We start from the raw sequence: 20,896 nt of genomic DNA, 5'->3' as shown, positions 1-20,896 counted from the left end.
CACTCACCAGGGACATGCTGGGGAATCTGAGGCAGCGCTTTTCTGGTCACCCAGCTCTCTGCTTCTGTAAACAGCAAATGATTTGGAAAGGATCTGAGGTATGAAGCTAGATAGGTGACTGACTGAATGCAAACCCCAGCAGCATGAGAAGAAGAAAGCTCAAAAGCCTCTGCAGAATCACTATTTGTCACATCTTTTGATATCAACAGCAGACAAAGTCAGAAAGTGTATTAACATTTTGCAAATATCATTATCACTGTTTGACTCTTTTAGGAAAAAAAGTTATATAAGATACTTCCTATTAGCAAACAGAAAATTTTCCAGTCGCTATCTTCTCTACATCAGTTCCAGTGCCAAGCAAATCCTTTGTGGTTGTCTTTGTTTTGGAAATAGTGGCTCTGTACAACTGCTCCTTTCAAATTCAGATGGTTCTGAAATTGCTTTTTCTCCCAGATGGGAACAGTGAAATGAGGGAAGTCTTGGCAACAAACGTTCTGTTGCAATAGGGCTAAATTATTGTTATTGCAAAAGCACAAATTCATTTCCTTGTAGAATTAAACAGACAATAGCTTGTGCATCTAACTCAACCCCAAATCTATAAGCATCGTATGTTGGATGGGTCACTGAAGTTCTGAAGGGCCAACAAGAACGTAAATGGAATCAAATACAAACATAAACAATACTTGGTGGGTAAGCTATGCAAACAACAAGCCACTTCAAAGCACCGAGGCAGTGATGACAGTTCCTCCCCAGAATAGTTGTTAACCAAGGGTACACACACCTAAAACATCGAGCTGTAATGGTGCGACTAGCTAGAGGAGTGAGTTTACCACACAACTCAGTTTGCATCTGTGGCATAAAGTAACTCCCTGCACTTCACTGAACTGATCAAAAGACTAATCACCAATTTGTAAGGATGTATTTTTCCTCTGCTGATACTGACTGTGCATCAAATTGTCTTACTTTGCCTACATCAATGTTTTTTTCTTCGCCCCACTGCAGTAGGCTTTAAAAAATGGGGAAAGATTTAAAGAACAACCTTAAAGGTCGCCTGCAGATAAAATCGTTTATCCTGTGATTAGGCAAGGCCAGCTTTAAGTTCTGATGATGCTGACTTGGAAAAAGGAGTGCGGCAAAGATGCATACAGTACACTCAGGGTTTGTTCTTGGTCAGATGGGCTTCTACTGCCACCTAGTGAGGTACCCAGCATCCTACCTGTAGCTGATACATTAAATACATCCACTGTGTTGGAGGGTAACACTGGAAGCTATTTTATAAAAGAAAAATGACCCTTGTGGGTATTGCATGCAAGCAAATGGAGTACCCAAACACATCTGCAGTAGACTGCGACACTTCTACTGGATGAAGGCACCCCACAGTGAAGGACAGCCATCCAAACACCATCTGAGGATCTGGAAAATCCCCCACCTCTGCTCTCTAGAGGAACTTTGTAAAGCGAGAAGCTTCTCCCTGTTCCCACATCATCTCTGCTAGATAAAACTAGATAAACTAAACAAATAAACTAAAGGATGTTGTTATCATTCACCAGCTCCAGATTGTTCTAAAAAAAAAAAAAAAAAAAAATCTAACCGCAATGAATTAATGAATAAATATGCCAAAGAAAGCAAAACAAAAAATCCAAGGCATTCTACTTGTGGATTTGGTAAAACCTTTTGACTGGTACATCAAGAACCAACATCCTCTGGGTTTTGAGACAAAAGAGCATGTGAATATTAACTGCCAACTCATAGAAGGTTATTACTGAAATATAAAAACAAGGTAAGTAAACTCACAAAAGCTGGAATTGCAGTTAGAACACAATGATCTAAGACTACAAATCTAACCTCTGGGTAGGAAATAGCTCTTGATGGAACTTGCTCCTGGCTCTCCATTATCAGAAGAGCTCTGTCAAAACCTTGCCAGTCTTAACTGCACGTTAAGACTTGCGTATCAGCAGACTGCGTGGACATGAATTGCACAACAAATATCACGAGAGCCAAAGAACAGCCATGCTGCCTGGCCGGTACACATAGCAGCTCTAAGACAATGTCTGAGTAGTGCCAATAAAATTGACTCCCACACAGAGCTCATTGGTTACACAGAATATTACAGGGCTGTACATATGCGAAACAGACACCACTCTGTGTTGGTGAGCTCAGGCAGAGCAGAAAGGCTGAAAACTCAATTATTTTATACTATTAAAAACTCCGTGAGCTGGGCCACAGCGTCTTGCTTTTTGTGATTCAGTAAGAAGCGTAAGAAACGTTGCTGCAGCTGTAAGTGCAAGCCAGTTACAACACAATTCATAGGCATGGCACTTCACACTTCTTTGCTCTGAGCCATTCATGTCAGCAGCACTGAGCACACAACACTTCCTATGCTGGGTGTATCTCACTGTGTACAACTGACCTGCACCACCCTTCCCATTTCAGGTGGTTAGTGCTTCATGGTGCAGAATCCCTACCTGGCAGGCTCCTGCTTCAGCTGCAGCTCCAAAAACACTAACAATACATTTGCTGATTTACCACCTCATGCTCACCTAGAGAAGAAAAGAGAGTGCTTGGCTTTCCATACTTGATTTTTTGTTCTCATCATTGGCCACGTCACTGCAAGAAGCTCAATGTAGAACACTGGCCACTACCCCACCTTTTTTCCTACAGCCACCTGTAGCCCACAGGATGCCACTGAGTTCAGTGCCCTGCAGCACCAATGCAGCAGAAGGGCCATTATTGTCTTCTGTTAGGGTTGAAGACCTGCGTTGCACAAACAAAGGAGAAACAGAACCACTTGCTCAGTTTATATTTTCAGGGGCCAAAAGCAACGTTTCCAAATACCAGAGTTACTTCAACTTACTGCTTCGGGGGAAAAAAAGCCAGGTCCCTCCAACACTTAAACCAAGTGGCTCACTGCAGCCTTTATTAGAATAGTTACGACTAAAAGAAACATGGCACTTGCATTTTTCACAGTGGGATAAGCACCATAGGAAGAAATGGGCTACAAAGCTATAGCAATACAGTGGAAAACCAAATAACATTAAATAAACCAAAACCCCAGCTCGCTGCAGATGTGACAGTTTCTTCTACGTGGAAACCGCAGCTTTCAGGGCAGCAGAGTGCAATGCAGGGGCAGCAACAGCATCATCCTATGCTCAGAGAACGGGGGGACTCTCACGCCAAACACAGTATCGCCTAATTGTGTCCTAAGCCGGAGCGAAAGCACGAGGCGTGGCCGTGAAGGCAGGCCCTTCACTCAGTTCTCAGCCCTGCTCAGCTCGCTTCCTCCAGCACAGCGGGCGACTGCCTCCCCTCAGGCCACAGCGGCACTGTCACTGAGCCATCTGAGCCTCCATCGCCTGCGCTGTCCACTCCGGGGCTGTCTGACTGATCTTCTCCAGCAGGTTGTTAACCTGGAAGCACAGTGACTGGATCTGCTTGTCCCAGGTTGGCAGAGCTTCGCGAGCTGCAAAAAGGAACCACACAAAACCAAGTCAGTCCTGGTGATTCCCCATCTGCTCAACTACAACCTCCTCCTGTGGCTCTGCCCTCACCTACCTCACAGACAAAGCCTTCCTCGCAGCTACATTGTGCTCACCTCTGCATCAAAAGCTACAATGATTTTGGTTGTCTGTTACAAGTCTAACTCCTGCCTTGCAAAGGAAAAGTGAGCAGAGAACTTCCTGCTGAACGTGTTCCTACAAGGAGGCTGACAATCAAGTCACACTTTCCTGGAGGTAAGAGAACGTGTAACTGTAACAGGGATGGGTGAAGTGTGGTCCCCTGCTAGGGCAAGCTCTGCCACCTCCTGGCCATAGCAAGACACAGCAAGCTCGCTTCCAACGAACTTTCTTATATTGTCGGACAGCAACTTGAGAAAAGGTGATTCCGAATGATGCCAACGAAAATCCTGTACTCCAACTTACTCTCAAAATGAACAATTCCATCAATCTGATCAATGAATCCATTCATGCGGCCCTCAGTTATCATCTGAGAAGCTATCTTCTCTGCCTGAAATGATAGAAAGTGAAATATGTTAGGTAGCTGCTCTGTTCTGGAAGGAATGAAAAATGAATTTGGTTCTGACAATTCTTATAGGTTTTTCATCATCTCTATACATGGGGGAGGAGGAAACCCTACAGAAACTGTCCAATCACACAGATCACACACTATAACCGACAACAAACTTGGCTATTGTCTATTCCATATTCTGTACCTTTTCTCATAAAGTATGAGAAATTTTTTTCATGTCTAGTATTTCATATTTAATGATTTCTTCTTCCTTAGCTATTTATTCTATTATTTACTAGAGTTTTTTTCTTTAATAAAAGAAAAAAGGCATAGAAAAAATAATACCTTAGCTGCAGGGATCTCTAGTAATGCTCCAAGCTCTTCAAAAGTAATGTTGTTGTAAAGTTTGCTTGCAGATAGCAAATTGTGTTCTATAACAGCTCTGTCCAGGATACTGGAACCTTAAGGGTTGGATGGCACAATAGTTAAATTAGTATGAATCAAGTATTTGGTTTGTATTTTAAAACAGATGGGAAGTGTGGTGTGTGGTTTTTTTAAAGGTTGCATGTGCAGAACGTTCAAGTGTCTCTCTTTGCCTTGCATCAGCGTATGCCACCAAAAAAAAGAAACTGATTCCGTGTGGTTAATTTTTTTTTTTTTTGAGACAGGCAGCTTTAACCCTTTTAGTTAATTTGCAGAATAATGAAATGAAGATACTCTTTTCGCTGCAAGACCCAGCATCTAAGCTGAGAGAATCAGGTCTTGCAGCAAGTTCCTAGTTTGTCCAATGGTAACAAAATTATTCCCCCCTTAGCAGCACCTAGGGGCTTCATCTAAGCCCCTGAGATGACAAACCCTCATCCTGTTTGTCTGCTCTTGATTCAATTGACTCATTTGCCCTGTAACATACAGCCAAAGAGAGTTGATAATGCAAAAGATGCCTAACCTGTATTCTTCAACTTAAAAGATAAACAGTGCAGGTCATGTACAAAAAACAGATTGACTTAAGGAAGTCTGCATCTTACTCATAGGAAGTCCCTTTAAGTAGTTTTCACCTGTGATGTTACAACAGAACTGTTTTTCTGTCCTTTTTTACTTTCTGTAAATTTACATTTCTGTATTTTTTTGCATTGTTTACTAGGCAGGCTTGCCAGTTGAAGAGATATTTCACTTCAATGTTTTTATTCAGGAAACTGAGACCAGCCTATTAGGATCCCACTGAAGTCATTACTTTGCACAGTTTATCACTGTTCAGAAGCTCCAGGAAGAATAGAGGTATTCAGGTGTCAGTGTGACAGATCAGAAAACAATTTGGAGACCACGTGAAGTCCCCATCATCCCACCACAGTCTGTCAACAGTCCAGAAGAAGCTCAAATGCAGACTTTTCATGACCTAGAACAATTTCCAGCAGTCCTAGCTCCTGGAAGTCACATTTCTAAGCATGCTATCCACTCTCAGAACTAGAGAAGCTCAAAAGGACAAACTCATGTAGAATGAGGCATGAATCAAGTCTAAAACTACCGGGAGAGTGCGTTAGTGAAAAGAACTTGAAATGGGCAGAAAGATTATCTTTTTAGAACTAAGTTTCTAGAAGAGAACTTCAAAATCTTAATAGCCAATGACAAAAGATGAGACTAAGAAGCTTTACTCTACAATTGTACTCATAAGGATAACAATCCAGGAAGTAACAATCACAGACAATACTGTGTTCTTTTCTATCACACTTAGAGACTGCAGCAGGCAACGCTGGATGACCAAGCAGCATTAGGATGCTTCAGAGAAATGCTTACCATCGGCTGTCGTTGCCTTCTGGTGAGGCATTAGCATAGCTGCAAACTCCTGCAGTTGGTTTCCACGTATAATTCGGTCGAGATACATTTTCTCCAAGATCCCATAGGCTGCAAGCTGCTGGCATCTTTCATCCTTGAAAAGCGTAGCAAGCATGCGAGAACGCTGCTGTCCTAGGAGAATCAAGAAGAATGCTCATCAGCTGCCACCACAGAATTCAGAATTTACAAGTAAACAAAAAGTTGACTTTTTCAATACAGATAATTAACCATCGAAGCTCCAGCAGAGAGGACTCAGCTGCTTTCAGTTCCAGCATGCTGTTTGACACTGACTTATTTTTGCATCTTCAGGCAAGATGGCACCGCATCACTGGCAAAGGTGCAAGTACTCCAACTCCAAATTAAAAGAATACCAGGAGATTGTGGATGGTGTTCACAGTTCTGGATTCCTCCACCAGTCCCCACATATAATGCGAAAGCTGACTTGCTTCAGGAACATGCAACGTGTGCATGGCATCTCCAGCACGAAAACAAAACGTGCATTTTACCTGCTGATGCTAGAATAGTACAATGCAAAGCATGCTTCAGTGCCTCCAGTCGCTCGCTTTCGTGGACTATGCTCTTATAGGACAGCTCATTGTATCTTTGGGCAGCCTCAATAAACTTCCTTCTGTAATCAAGAACTCGAGCGTAGCAAACCTAGGAAGAAAATACATCTGAGTAACGGAAAACTAACACAGGGCAGTTAGTTTTACATAGCATAATTTGCATTTGCTGTAATTCCTGCATTATCAATTGTCAGCTCCCATAAACATTGCTTTAATGAATCATCAGCAAATCTGTGTCTTGAAATGATGAGCTTAGGTGTGGCCTTGACAAGCCAAGTAACACTGAAAAGGCCTTTTCCAGTGCTGTTCACATGCTGAACTCTACACGTCTAAAAACAAAGCAAATCAAATACTGTACAGATGATAGTGTACCTAAGCTTTTCCTTCACTAGTGACATTAACAGCTAGCACTTAAATAGTCAATTCTGTTTTTCATGTGTTTGCTTTTTTCTCAAAAGCTTTATCAGCACCTGGTCTTTCTTTACACTTTTCACTATTCTAATGCATTCTAATCATTGTATTTCCCATCCAATATGGGCTTTAAAAGGTAACATGAGGTTTTCATAGGGGAAAAGTGAAAAACAAACTAAAATCTCATACTCTAAGTTGCAACTCTTGTCACATCTGCTGTGTTGAAGAATTTCACAAGGCCCCTTTTAAACCACTTGATTGGTACGGTCACATTAGACCAATCACTGTCAATCACAGTTACTAAAACTTCATTTTCATTTTATTCAATTTGATTTTATTTGCGAAATTAGTGTCCAAACTCTGAACGCAGTAAATTGTTCAATAAGCAAAAAGGTAAATTAATTGACTGCTTTGGACTGAGAGCTATTTTCACAGATGGTACTTGCTATTTATTTACTGCTGGGGGAAAAAAACCATCAACTGTTTCCAGTATTGGATGTGATTTTGTTTCCCTAGACTTACAAAGGTAGGGGACAATATTACCAAATAAAACTCAGTTATTCTGAGCCACTAGAGCTGGCACATAAGCAACCTTTATGGGTTTCTCTCGAAATTTTAAGGAATCGGCTACCTAGCTATTGCTAAGATGGAGCTCTCCTGTCCCCAAGGTCATTTAGAAGCTTTTCCCGTTGTCTCCTTTTGTGAAAGTTTGTGTGGCGCTGTCTAATAACCATCTCCGTGTAGAATCATTTCCCTTTAGACAGAGAACTCAATAAAGTTATACAACCTTATAATGGATTTGCAGCTGCTCATTAGTTGATTCATTCTGAAGCAGGGAAGCTCGATTAATATAAGCTTCTGCTTGAACTGGGTCATCATCTTCCAGATACAGCCTGGCAATTTTCAGGTAGGTCTCCAGTTTATAATCTACATTGTACTGTCTGCAGCAAAACAGAAAAGAGTGCTCAGAGACGCTCCGCTACTACCTCTGCTCTTTCCTGTTCTAAAGACATATTACGCTTCTTAAGCACTTGGCAGCTTCTGCTTTACCCTGCTTTCGTCTTCCCTAAATCCAAAATTAGTGCCCTCCATTCAGAGTACAGAAATTCAAGATGAAGGCTAACTTAAGTCTGGCTCCTACAAACACCAACAGAAATGGGTTTCTAACGGGGTGAAAACTTGCCATGAACAAGGAGCCCCTTGGAGGTAGAAGGCAAATTTGCAGTTGAACAAATAGGAGCTGAATGGGTAAAACCTGCTGCAACTCCTTCTACATACAAATTGAGAAAGAGAACAGAAAGGACAGCCAAGAAAAATAACAGCAGGGGTTTTACACTTGAAAAAAAAAAAGCTAATATCAAATTTCAAATTATGTCTTCATTTTGAACTGCAGAAGCCAACGTTTCTAAGAACTTGCACAGACAATGTCAACATCTATTAAATAATGAAACACTTCCAGAGCAGTGTTTTGACAGACAAGAACGGTTACTGCAAGCAACACCCATCAAGCTACACTTGCATCGTCTGGACGGCACTTTGGCCTAAACTACAGAAACTCCAAGAGAATATGCAACCCCAAAATTCCCACTCACAGGTACAGCTCACTAAGCAGTGAAAACGTACACTATGCAAGGCAGAACAATGTCTAGCATGGTACTTACTTTTGCCCCGTTTCCAAAGGGATCCCCACCAACACTTGTGCTGCATTCCTCCAGTCTTCTTCTTTCTCATAGATGGATGCCAGATGTTGCCTTATTGAAGCAACCTAGGCAATAATAACAATCACTAGCAAACGCTATGAAAGTTGAATGGTTTGGGGTTAACATCCACAGTCCTCTTCCTTGTTTGCACATGCCTCTCCACCTCTCAACTAATACCACAGCAACCCACGCAGATAGAACCCTTCTGACATGAAGGTTTTCAATTCCCCCATCAAGTCTTTAAGACTATACGGTTTAAATAAGAGTGCTGATTTGAAGTATTTCCTAATGAGCCTGCAACTAGATAAAGGGAGTCAGTGATCAGGGAATAGTAAGTAGTTATCTCTTACCAAACTTTAAAAGATGAAACATGTTTTTTGACAACAAGAACACCAAGATTCACAAGGCATTTCTTGCAGTTACACCTCATATCAGGCTGGAGAGACACAAATGAGGTGAACTATGACTAGATCCTGGCTCTGAAGATTCAACTTTGTAGAGAAGCTGTCAGCAGGTAAACTCCAAGTGGTAGAATCAGGGTTTTATAGAAACGTTAAAAAAATGACATCATCTGATGTTGAGGATGTAATATATGCATAATCATTGTAACATACGGGAAAGTATGGCAGTGCTAGGTTAAAGGCTGGACTAGATGATCTTAGAGGCCTTTTCCACCCTAAATGATTCTACAAAAGTGAGTTCAATTAAGATATAGAGCAAAAGCTGCTTAAGAGGAGTAAAGGCAAGAAGACCAATATAAATCATGACAAACTGCCTTTTCTCCTCTAATAGTGCATTGCACAGGCTTTTCACATCAGCATCTTCTACAAGAATTCTCAAACAATGGTGAATAATTGTGGAAGAAAATTAATAGAAAGGAAAAAGATGTGGCACATTCAGCGGGTAACTACAAAACGGGAATTTCAAGAATATTTTTTCCCCCAGTAAAGTGATTTTGGCTTAAATATAAGCATACGTATCTACAAATACTTTTTTTTTTTTTAATTACTATTTAAACAAAAGCTGCTTGTCAAAACGATTTAGGCCTTCCATCACCGGCCTGTTCCTCAGTTGGGTACAATGCAATACAATGAGTACCAGTCAGCCTCAGGACAGTGCCTCCAGTTGCTCAAGCACTGTTTCACTGTAAGAAGACATTTTCTGGCAACAGAAGAGTTATATGCCCAGCATCCTGATAAGACACAATGTCGGTATTCTCTGCATGGTTCTAAATACTCTCTGCATTTATCTCTTTTCACACGTATAGGAATGAAAAACAGACTCAAAGTAGGGATGTCTATTTTGACCAGTATTTTTAAAGACTTCAAAATTAGTCAGAAGTTGAGAGAAAAAAGCCTGCAAACCAAAACCCACTGCCACTGGATTTCTCACCTGCTCTTCAAATGAAATAACTCTAGGTTGTATCTTCTCCAAGGTGAAGTGGTAGATGTCTTTGGCTGTGCTGTCGGGAAGACTCGGAAGATGGGTACAGAAATCTGTCAGCAGCTGACGTGAAATTACTAGACTGACATTTTCATTCACCACTGGTTCAGAGACACGTGGAAGAAAAACATAAGATAGATGCAATGCTTCTTAGTGCCATCACTGTAAGCAATCCCTAGCCTTTCAATCATTTACTTTTTTTTTTAAAGTAATTCAAAATTTTACATCTGTGTATCAGTGTAGCAGCGTTGTTTGTTCTAAAGATGAATTTTATTCCTTCAGCAACACTAGAGGTCAGAGTTCTAACACCTAACAGATAACAAATAACCTGTTCCTCTCTGATTTATAATTTTTATAAACATTTCATTCAGAATCATTGTTCTCAATAGGACATTAAAAATATCTTGGACAAAATAAATCCTTCGGCTAAATTTCACTATGTTTATTCACAATTTAAAAAAAAAAAATAACAGGTATAATTTAGAGGTAATCAATAGGCTAAGTGTCCAATACAACACAAAAACACCGAGCCATTTCTTCTGATTGCTTTCCAAGCTAATCTGAGACTGAAGAAGGAGTTCGTTAGTTAAAACACTGCTAAACATCCAGTATCCATTTTAGCATTCAGAGCTCACTTCGATTTTACCTTCAGACACTACCACACAGACAGGTTGGAAAGTTACATTAACTTAGAAATCTTACACCTTTCCTCAACTTTTGAGCATGGTGCTGATAGCTCCTTTCCTAATCATTTTTAATCCAATAGAACCAAAAAATAATGTCTTCATGTAACCTCTTGGAGACGTAATAAACATGATCCCATGTATGCCTGGCTTTCACTCAGTTTGCAATTAATTATACCAAAAGCACTTACTTGCTTCCACAAAAGCTTTCAAAGCTTCAAGTTGTTCTACACCCACCAGCTGAATTGCTTTTTCCAATATTTGACGATATCTGTCCAGAGAAGGAAAAATAAGAAACATCTGAGATTACATTTTCACTCACTGTTTCCGCTGTTCTGCTTATTTTCTACCTGAGCCTTCCTCCTGCTTTTATTCTCTCTGTCTGTGAGGTAGATATTTTCCAAAGCACTGACGTTCACGTGCCAGGCACATTCACCTGAAATTGGTATCTAACTCTTACCAAAACCCAGGCCAAAAGGGTCAATAATGTAGCCAATCATCTTCTTATATCTTATTATTTGTGCAATTAAGGTGTTGGGGTTTTTTGTTTTTGTTTTTTTTTTTTTAGTTTATTTATATATCCCTACATCAGTGCAGTTTTCTTTTGCCAAAAAGAGGTGACACAGAATAAGTAAAGAAAATCGTAACCCTTGTGGAGTAACACTACTTAAAAAAGACAAAGGTTTAAACTGCCACATTCAGTGACAATAGGAAACTGGGGTGGAATTTGGTAGTTAGCAGCAGGTTCTGGTCCCCCGAGACAAACACACACAGAAAACATGCATTTTTAAGTGTTAATTTCAAAGGGGAGGGTGGGGGGTGGGAAACATTTTTAATGTTATTTATTTTTTTCAATTTTCATGGTTCAAAAGGCCAGTGCAACTCCAGGCTTTAACCTGAGGACGACTACTACTCAAGAGAGGCAAAACATATCCGAAATGTAAAAATGTCTGAAGTGTGTTCATCAAGAGAGAACGTAGATATCAGCAGGTATTTCGAAGAAAACATTTTAATTTTAACGTGCAGCTCCCAAAGGGAGAGAAATCCTCCAGGAAAGAAAGAGGTAGTCGGGGAGTGAAGAAATTTTACTGTAACCGAGCAGCTTCACAGCCTACCCTCAGGGAAGAGAAAAAAAAAAAATCCGCGTGAGAAATCACACGGCGAGCAGCGAGGTGCAGCACCCAAAACGCGCGTGCAAATTAAAGGAGAAAATGGAAAAATAAGAAATAATAATATAAAAGAGAACTAGAATAAATGAATAAAGTAAAAAAAAATAATAATGAAGTAGAATAAAACGAAGGCTTACCGGCGTCCCGAAGGACCCGGCCCTGGCCTCACCGCGCGGCCCCAACGGTCCCCCCACAGCATGGCCGCACGGAGCCTCGCTCAAAACCGAAAAACACGCAGAAAACGGCCAAACCCTGAGGCAAAAAACCCTTTTTTCCCCTTCTTTTTCCTCACAAACCACAGCCGCAGGGCCCCGGCCACCTCCATACCCCACTCCCGGAGCCCCCCCCTGCACCAAACCAGCCTCCCCCTCAGCACCCCGTACCGCAGGGGGCAGCCCCCGGCACTCACTTTCCCGCCAGGTCCTTGTGGGAGCCGCTGGAGTTCATCAGCTGCGCCAGCTCCTGCCGCGCCGCCGCCGCCATCTTGTGGCCCCGCCGCCCTCCTCCTCCTCCTCCTCCTCCTCCTCCTCCCTCCCCGCGCCCATGGAGCCCCGCGGCCGGGGGCGGGAGCGGCGGCGGCGCCGGTTGCCAGGGCGGCGCGGCGGAGTATTATGGGATGCGGCGGGGGAACGGCGCGGGGCGCGTGATTTTGAACAAACGCGGCCGCGGCGGGCGGGCGGGCGCCGCCGGGCGCCGCGGCGGGGGGGGGGGGGAGCGGGGCGGCGGAGCCTGAACGGAGCGAAACGACGAGGACGACGAGGAGGAGGACGACGAGGAAGGGCAGCGGCCGCCCGGTGAGCGCGGGGGGCGGGAAGGCAGAGCCGTGCGGCGGCGGCGGGGCGCTGACAGCCGGCGGCAGGGCGCAGGCTCGGCCCCGCGGGGCGCTCCGTGAGGGGCGGCGGGGAGCGGGAGGCTCCCCCCGGGGCCGGGGCCGGGCTTGGGCTTGGGGTTGGGGTTGGGGCAGGTGCGGCGGGGCCGGGCGGAAAATGGCGGAGCTTTCGAAACGGGGCCGGCGGCTCCCGGCCACCCCCGCGCCGCTGAGGTGAGGCGCCGGGCCGGGGGTGGGGGGCGGCCGTTGGGGGCCGTTGGGAGCCGTTAGGAGCCGTTAGGGGCTCGCGGCTCCTCAGGCGGCCCCGGGAGGCGGCAGGGCCCCGGCCCGGCCGGCGGGGAGGAGCCGGCGCCCGCCCGGTGCCTCCCGGGGCCCGGCCTTTGTCTGAGGGGGGCTCTGTGGGGCCAGGAGCCGCACGGCAGCGGGCAGGGGGGGCAAAACCCAGCGGGCAGGGGGCGACCCCAGGCGGCCGCTGGCTCCGGTGGCTCCCCCGTGGCCGGGGTCTTGCGAGGAGGGACCCAACAGCCCGGCCTGCCCCCAAACGCCCGCTCCGTGCCCGCCCTGAGGGCGAAGCGCCCCTCAGGCTGCCGGGGACAGCGCCGGAGAGGGCAGCCCCGGCGGCTCGGTGGCTGGAAGCCGCCCTTGGTGCTTCCCGGAGCGCTGTGGGGTTCAGAAGTTGGTTATGCAAGGCGAAGTGTCGAGGTGACGTCTCGGGAGCTGTGTCTGGCGTTGTTTGTTTTGCTCGCACTCGTGTGCGCGTCCCAGCCCTGACAGCCCGCTACTGAGCGCTCAGCCGTTCAGCTCAGCTTCTCAGGAGAAGGGTTGAGGATCTGCACACCACAGGTCAGCTGGAAGTGTGACGATGGAGAGTGGTGGAGGATCCCAGCCTCAGCGATGTTGACACCTCACATGTGGAGCTATCGCTGCCTTTTAGGCTTTGGAAAGCTCTCGGTCTGAGCTCCTTGGTTTCATTTCCTTTATGCTTGTTTCAAAAATATTTTATGGGAGACGTAGCAAGGCTCGCTACAGAAGGTTGTTGAGCTCTGCTTCTGCAACAAACTGTGTTTTTTTATGTCACTCGCTTCTGTTTGTGCTCTGTTCCCTTCCTATACTATAGAAGTGGCCCTTTCCTACTTAGGATGTGCTTAAAAATGCTTTCTGATGTCCTAAGGAATCTGTATGTGGCAGTGCTGGAATTCATTACAAATGCCCAAGAGAGAATCTCCTGTTTTTTTTCTTCTTAGCTGCAGGACCTCCCAGAGAGAAGCAGAAAAAGATCTCTAAAAGGTCTGCTCCTAGGGCTTGCGTTTTAGCAGGCCTTACTCTTTAGTAGCTTGGATTACTCTGCCACTTAGAAAACCTGCAAAGCAGCATGGGGTTCCCAGGGCAGCCTACAACCGGGCTGGCTAGCTTTATAATGGTAGAAAACAGAAACATTTGTCTTACACGGGAAAAAAAGAAGACATCCAGAATGACCCCTCGACTGTCAGTGAGACGCATAGCTATGCAGCACGACAGGTTCACGTTTCAGACGTTCCAGACCCAGGTACAGACTGGCGGCTCCTCAGCTCCTCCATGTGTGTCACTGCCCTTTGCAGGCTGTACTTCTGCTCTCAGAGGCGTTCCCGCCCTGGTCACAGCTCCATCCCTACTTCTGGGCCGTGTTCTGATCCATACTAGAAGTTCCAGGTACAGACACAGCCCCCTGGTCTGTTCATCCCCTGCTTGTTTCCTTGAGATAACTGCAGTTTACTATGGACACATGAAGCCTTTCTGAAGAAGGTTTTACAAGCCTCTTTAGATGAATCTGATATTCTTGAGATAAGTTGTCATCTGGTTTTCCTGGGTTCTCTTGTTTCAATATTAGTTTTACCAAAAAAAATCCCAGTGGTCTCATGACTGCCTATATAATTCAATCTGCTCTTCTCACCCCCATCTCACTTTTATTTCTCTTAAATGAAATGAGACCAAATCTGCAAAGCAGTAAAAGCTTTCTGTTAGAAAACATAGTTCATTGTAAATATTGCAGTGTCTGGGCAGAGATTTCCTGCCAGCTTTCATAGTTTTGCAGTTGTGTTTTTACCTTTTTTTTTTCTATATATTAATCTCCCATTTCTTTAGGAGACTTGGAACACATGCCTATGCATGCTCACAGCCCTGCTTGCTGCTGATGGCTCAGCTTCTCCCTGTCAGTTCATTCCTCTTGCATGCTTTCCCTTTCTCTTATGCCACGTAAGCATTTAGGCAGCTACACGTAGACCACGCACCAAAAGGCTGATCTGCGTGAATCCGACCTGGGCTTGGTTGGAAGCTGAAGAAAATGCGGGCCAGGCAGCCTGTCACAGTGTACAGCCTGCCACCACGGGAGGACCTGGTTGCACTGCCCTCTCCTGCTGCTCTTGCTTGCTTGGGACTGACTTCTTTGCTGCAAGCTGGTGCCGAGCTGAAGCATCCCCGTCTCCCGGCACAAGCTGTGCAGGGAGTATCAATGCCAAGCTGGGAGGGGCAGGGAGGAAGGGAGATGGCCGGGCTTCCCTGGGACCCCAGCCCAGCTGCATCATGTGCTTGGGCGAAGTTTCCTGCAGTGGCTCTGGCACTCACAGCTTCTGAGCTGACCTGTCCCACACGCCAACCTGGCTGGATCCATTCGTGGCTCTGGGGTGTGGGGTCCTGCTGGGTTAGCACGTGGCAACGGCTTCACCAGAGGCCTCTTGGGCCCCAGCATCAGAAGTTGGAGGAAGGAGGGCTGCGACAGCCTTGGGTTGGGTGTGGAAGGCTGGATCTAACCCAGCTCTCTTCCTTGATCTGTTCTGTCCCTGCAGCTACGAGGGAGCGTGTTGGGGAGGAAATGGATGGGCCAAAGGAGGGCAGGAGAGCTTGAGTAGTAGTGATGGTGTTGGGACTTGGAATATAACCCCGTAGTGCTAATGAATACATACCACACAGCGGTCAAATTTGCAGAAGATAATACTTGAAATAACCATGAAAAGATGTTTTGCGGTATTAATGTCATAGAAATAGGAGCAGGTGCTTAGTAGCCAATTGCCAGTTTGTTGACAAATAAGTCTTTTTTGCTACTGGTGTTCCTCCTAAAATCATAATGGAAGCTGACATGACCCACAACTTGCCAAGGGAAGAAGGATCTCCTCATGGCTGCTGAGTGGGCAAGTGGATTTAATTTTTTCCTCCGGCCCTTCTTCAGAAAACAGCTAGTGCCTCTTGTAAACATGGCAGAGGGACACAAGCCTAATCTTTCCCCATTAGAAGTGAATGAACCAGCGCAGTTGAACTGTGAGGTGTAAAGCTGTCACATGCCCTGGGCTCGAGGTGGGTGACTCCCAAGGAGTACGGGGTGCCACGAGGCGCACCTTGTCTGCAGTGGGACCGCACAGGGCACCGTGGCAGGCATGGCGCGCAGCACACCATGCAGCCTGGGAAGGGGCTGCTGCGCCTCCAGTGAGTTACGGTTGCCTTGGGAACCTTTATTTTGAATTTTGTGCCTATAGCCGGATGAATTTATGGCGAAGAACATGAAATGTCTCCTTAGATATAACACCTGATATTTTTTTTCTTGGTGTTCCTTGCAGCTGATGGAAAAAAACCTGCTGCTTACCCGCATTATGTAATAAGCATTTGGTAAGGAGCAAGGTGGGGTTTTGTACAATAATTCGCATTGGCATGGTATTTGATAAATCTAGAACTGTGTTCCTCTGGGAAGGGTGCAGGCCAATTCCCACTATCTTGTCTTCTGCAGACAACAGCAAAGAGAATGGAAATTATTTTATCTGTTCCACATAGGTACATTTTTTTTTTACAATGTCATCACGATTTGTTTTTGCTTTGCTGTTATGTATACAAACATATTGAGTTTGCAGGCTTAGATTAGTAATTTTCTCTCTTACCTTTGTTAATTGTAGCTTTCTTAGCAATGCCGTTTTTGAGACATGTATTTTTAAGGCCATCTCCAGTCCAGTAAGCTGAAACAAAAGACCCTCTGTTGAAAAAAAAAAAATCAAAATGCAGTGCTGAGTGATTTTGTAGTTCCCTGCTTTACAACAAAACAAACCCTGCAATTTTGAAGACAAAACATGAAGCAGGAAAGGGAGTAAGGACACAGGGAATGCATAAAATGAATGACGCTCCTTTGCCCATTATTGAAACAGGAGCAGAACAGAGGGGTTGCAAATAATTGGGCAAATTGTGTAGTGCCCTGAGATTGCCTGCACGCAGTTGTGGTCTTAAATGTGATAATAAAGTACCGGACAAATCTTAGCTATACATATGCTTCCATGAAAGCTTTGCTGGCAAATGAGAGGAAAGATTTTGACTGTCAGGAGTCTGTTTAGAAGTTCATTTTCCCTCTTCTTGCACCATTGAACTTGGTGAGTTTGGGTGACCTGGACCAGCTGATGTGCGCTGTACATAGTGGGCAAAAAGAGGGGCAAGAATACAGCAAGCAAGGAAGTGAGTTGGCGTGTTCTTTGTCTTGCTTTGTTGTGTAAAATGACCCGATAAAATGGTTTCTCTTAGATTTTTTATTGCTGTAAGATGCTTTCAATAACAGCAAGTGACCTTGTCGTCTCCTTCTGACCCGTGGCTTGTTTCTGCGTTGCACGGGCTGCTATTCCGTGTCCCTGGCGTTAGCCAGAGGGTGGCAATCTGTGGGAAATACAAGCCTTGTATTTTTATACTGTTAATTCCAGCTTCTCCTGAACTAAGGTTGTTCCCTTTGCTGGGCTGATGTCCGGAACTTTACACAAAGTAGCAGTGTTCTGTTTTTTTTGTCTTCTGCACAGAATGGGTTGGTGCTGGTGCGATGCGATGTCGTGGGGTGTCGGCTTGTCCTGGGCACCTCGGGCATCGTTGTCGTGGACAGCAGTGCAGCACAGTAAGGCGAGCCCGTGGGACGGTTTGTTGGTGCAGTGCTGAGCCACAGCACACAACCTGCCGTGGCCGGCTCCTTGTGCACAGCCAGCTCTGGGTCGTGCCCCGTGTGCCAGTGCTCATCTCCGGCTGCAAAAGTAGGAGCCGGCAGCTTGCAAAAGCTTCTCTACTACCTGGGTTTTGTACAGGTACTTGAGAAAACTTAGCAGTTGGTGTTTGTGTTATGTGTATAGAAGCTTTGGGACCTTCTGTGATGCCATCTTCAGGCACATGAGAATCTTGCATTGGAAGTGACCCATGTAGTTCTGGAGGAGAAACCAAGGTTTCACTGAAATTCTCATTTCACCTCTTGGGTTGGTATTTTGTCTCAAAATTGTAATGTGATTAAGACGGGCACAAAAGCCAGTCAGATACTGTACAATCCTGGTTATTCAAATAAGTTTATTTCAAAAGCAATTTGGAGGTCTTTTATCTAGAGATTGAAGTGGGAGGGAGGGGTAATGGTGTTCTTGGCACCAAGAGCTAGTCGTGGTTTGCCTGCAGGCAAGCTATTTATCTTCAGCTCAGTCCTGTGAGCAAGTACACTTGTGGAGTTGTCATGCTTAGTACTGGGACAGCTGCCGAGATCTGCAGGTAGGTGTGTGGGTTTGGGGCAAATTATTGCAAGAAAAGACTCAAATGATTGCATAGGACACATAAGGAATTAATTTTAGTACAAAATGCTTCATTGTGCTGTGTTGTAGAGTGTTTTTGGAAGTGAAATCAGGGTTGCGCGTGGTTTAATTTGGGTTAGAATAAACTGTGTAGCGTACTTAGCCTTCTGACTGGGCAAAGGTGCTCGAGTACGCATGTGATGTACTGCCTCATCATCACTCTTCCCCGTTCGCAAAGCCTCAGTCAAGTTGGTGGTTTCCAGTGCTGTTGTGATGAACGTTTTCACATAAGCACAGTGCTACCATGAACTCATGCAGGAGCTGTTGGCAGCAGGCCTCCCTGCAAAGGTGCCCAGCATGATAACACCTTAGGAGTCGGTGGGGAACTCGCTATCGAGCCTTGACTGGCAGCTTCCACGTTCCTCGTTCTGCTGCGTGTTTGGGGCGATAGCGCTGTGGGGTCTGAAGTCTGCCATAGCCTGAACTTGGAAAGCAAGACCAATTTCCAGCTATATTTAACAGACTGAGAAGAAGCACTTTTCTCAAATCTGCGTTTCTGGGGCCGATAGATTTCACCTCTCTGGTAGTTTTCCAGTCGAGCTAAGTTCACTGTGGCCATAGTCATTTTATTGTCAGATTGTTCATCCTTTACTTTCAGACTAAACACAAAACTCAAGCATGTTCATGTTAGTTTCAGGGTATTTCTTTTGGTCTCACCACAAAGTTTGCATGGAACCTAAGGTTAGAAATGCTTCATTAAATGCACAGACCCAGCATCTACAGACAGGAAACAGACTGTTCGTGGCAGCAACACCTTCGGAACGTATTCAGTGATCATAAGAACACCTGTGAAGTTCTGTTGCTCTGAACTGGTGCTATTGTGTGTCATAAAAATGATGGCAATGGTGTGCAAGCCAAGGGAAGGGTGAAGGGAAGTGTTCTGATTTTTGGTTTCCACTTTATTTTTAGTTTGCATTGAAGCTCTGCTTGGAAGTAGGATGTTGTTTCCCATTACAGAAAGCAAACTGAACCGCTTTGAAGTGTTGTGCTGCAATAAATGTTATAAGTGCCCCATTCTTTCCTCCAGGGTTGCAATAAGCAGCTGGCTGAACAGGCAGGGTTGAGCCTTATCATGCTGAAGCAACCTACACAGTGGTTCCCTCCTAAGAGGAGAGGAGGGTGTACAGATCCGTACAGAACCTACTTCAGTGGTCGGTCCCATTCACACTTCTGTTTGTCAATAATGGGAGCATAAAGAGCTGTCCTTATTATTTCATTCTCTGTTTGAACCTGAGCACGGATGTGCCACTCCACCCTGAGCCCTTCTTGAGGAGCAGCTTTCTCATCAGCTGGTCCACGGTCGTCCTCAGAACCGGGCAGGACCGCATGTCTTGCATGTGTGGTGAGCCACCAACAGCCAACGCGCAAAGTGTGGACTGCGGGGAGCAAACTGTTTGTGTATGCAAATGGGAAATGCAGATTTGGCACGAGATACAGGCTAGTGCTAGTAAAACAGCCTGAATTTTGGCCACCTTCTTAATAGATGTGTGACTAGTGTCTGGGCCATGCCTAGGACAGTAGTGTAACCTGTAAGTGGCTGGGTTTTCTGGTCAGGATTAACTCAGGAGAGAGTTAGCTCAGGAGCATGGCTTTTTCAGTAACGCTGTGTAATACCTCTTCGTAATCAGCCCTGGCTAGTGCCTTCTTTGCTCATCTGGTTTCGTATCTGAAGGAGCATTTGGGCCATACAGTGCTTTCTTCTTGTGGTGAAAAGGGGCTGTCCAATCCAGGGGAGATACCTGCGGTTCTTGAAGTGATGGTCTTTTAGAGAGCACATGCGTACATGTAATGTAAGTCAAGCGCTGACAACCTCCGTGACATACTGTTTTCATCAAAAACTTGGCTGTGGCTTTTTCCCCTTTCTTTCTAGCTTCTGTTTCACATGAAAGGGTTTCTGACTCATGGGGATTTTTGGTCATGTACTATGTCGAAGGTCTTTGTTAGTTTTGTTGTGAAAATTGCTTTTGTACTCTGTGTGTGTGTAATCTAATTTCTGCGGTAGCTCGCTGTGATGCCTTGTGTGGGAGAACTCAGCCTGATGAGGAGAAAACAGCCACAGGTCGCAGGACAACTGAGCCCAGCAGCCTGTTTGCATCGGAGAGGCTGGGGAGAAGGAAAGGGGTGGTCACGTTGCATGTGTCACTTCTGAAGCTGTGGGTACCTCCAGATCAAGGCTTTCTAGTAAAGGCAGCGCGTTTCATCTGTCTTGATAAAGCATTTCTGTTTCAAGGCAAACAGAAGATGGATTTTACTCAACTTGAAGCAAAGAGATTTGTGTTGTTGATTGTGCTTTTGTACTCTTTTTAAAGCAAGTCTGTGCAGAACAGTTTCTGTTCCTCGGTGTGATTTTTGGCTTGCTGGTCTTTATCTGTCCCTGTCACTCTTTTTATACATCAGTGACCACAGCATGGAAAGCTGACTTCCACAGCTGAAGTGTAAGATGCTTGTTTTCTGCCCCTGTGCCACGTGCTGGAAGCTGAGGAAGGGGAGTGGGAGCAGGTGGAGAAATGGCTTCTGCATTTTTCCCACTGAGGGGAACTTGGAAGCTGCCACAAAAAAAGAGATCCAACTAGTCAATGCTGAGTAATTTTGCGCTGCTTAATCTCTAGGTATTAAGGCAGAAAAAAAAAATACATTCAGCTTGGCAGCCCTGTGGAACCTCA

General features: G+C 45.2%; 2 protein-coding genes across 7 annotated transcripts in view; one reads left to right on the top strand and one right to left on the bottom strand.

The window, feature by feature from the left end:
• Window positions 1–2,890: 2,890 nt before the first annotated feature.
• Window positions 2,891–12,383, bottom strand: COPS4 (COP9 signalosome subunit 4). Its single transcript, XM_038178265.2, has 10 exons — window positions 12,217–12,383; window positions 10,830–10,909; window positions 9,905–10,056; window positions 8,474–8,577; window positions 7,600–7,753; window positions 6,342–6,492; window positions 5,797–5,967; window positions 4,351–4,466; window positions 3,921–4,005; window positions 2,891–3,460 (listed from the first exon to the last, which is right to left on the bottom strand). Exons 1-10 carry the CDS (start codon window positions 12,288–12,290, stop codon window positions 3,327–3,329), a joined length of 1,221 nt encoding a protein of 406 aa, XP_038034193.1. The 5' UTR covers window positions 12,291–12,383; the 3' UTR covers window positions 2,891–3,326.
• Window positions 12,384–12,446: 63 nt separating this feature from the next.
• LIN54 (lin-54 DREAM MuvB core complex component) overlaps window positions 12,447–20,896 on the top strand; it is a 34,623-nt gene continuing 26,173 nt past the window's right edge. For 3 of the 6 annotated variants that reach the window (XM_038178260.2, XM_038178262.2, XM_038178257.2), the window contains exon 1: window positions 12,447–12,601. The gene's annotated coding sequence lies outside the window, so the exon portion shown is untranslated. Of the gene's footprint in view, window positions 12,602–12,641; window positions 12,850–20,896 lie in introns of those variants that run through there. The other 3 variants (XM_038178264.2, XM_038178263.2, XM_038178258.2) reach the window with 2 other exon arrangements.

The sequence above is a fragment of the Anas platyrhynchos genome, chromosome 4 (genome assembly GCF_047663525.1).
Source record: "Anas platyrhynchos isolate ZD024472 breed Pekin duck chromosome 4, IASCAAS_PekinDuck_T2T, whole genome shotgun sequence".
NCBI lineage: Eukaryota > Metazoa > Chordata > Aves > Anseriformes > Anatidae > Anas > Anas platyrhynchos.
The sequence above is the reverse complement of the archived record's forward strand: the minus strand, read 5'-3'. Positions and strand labels throughout refer to the sequence as shown.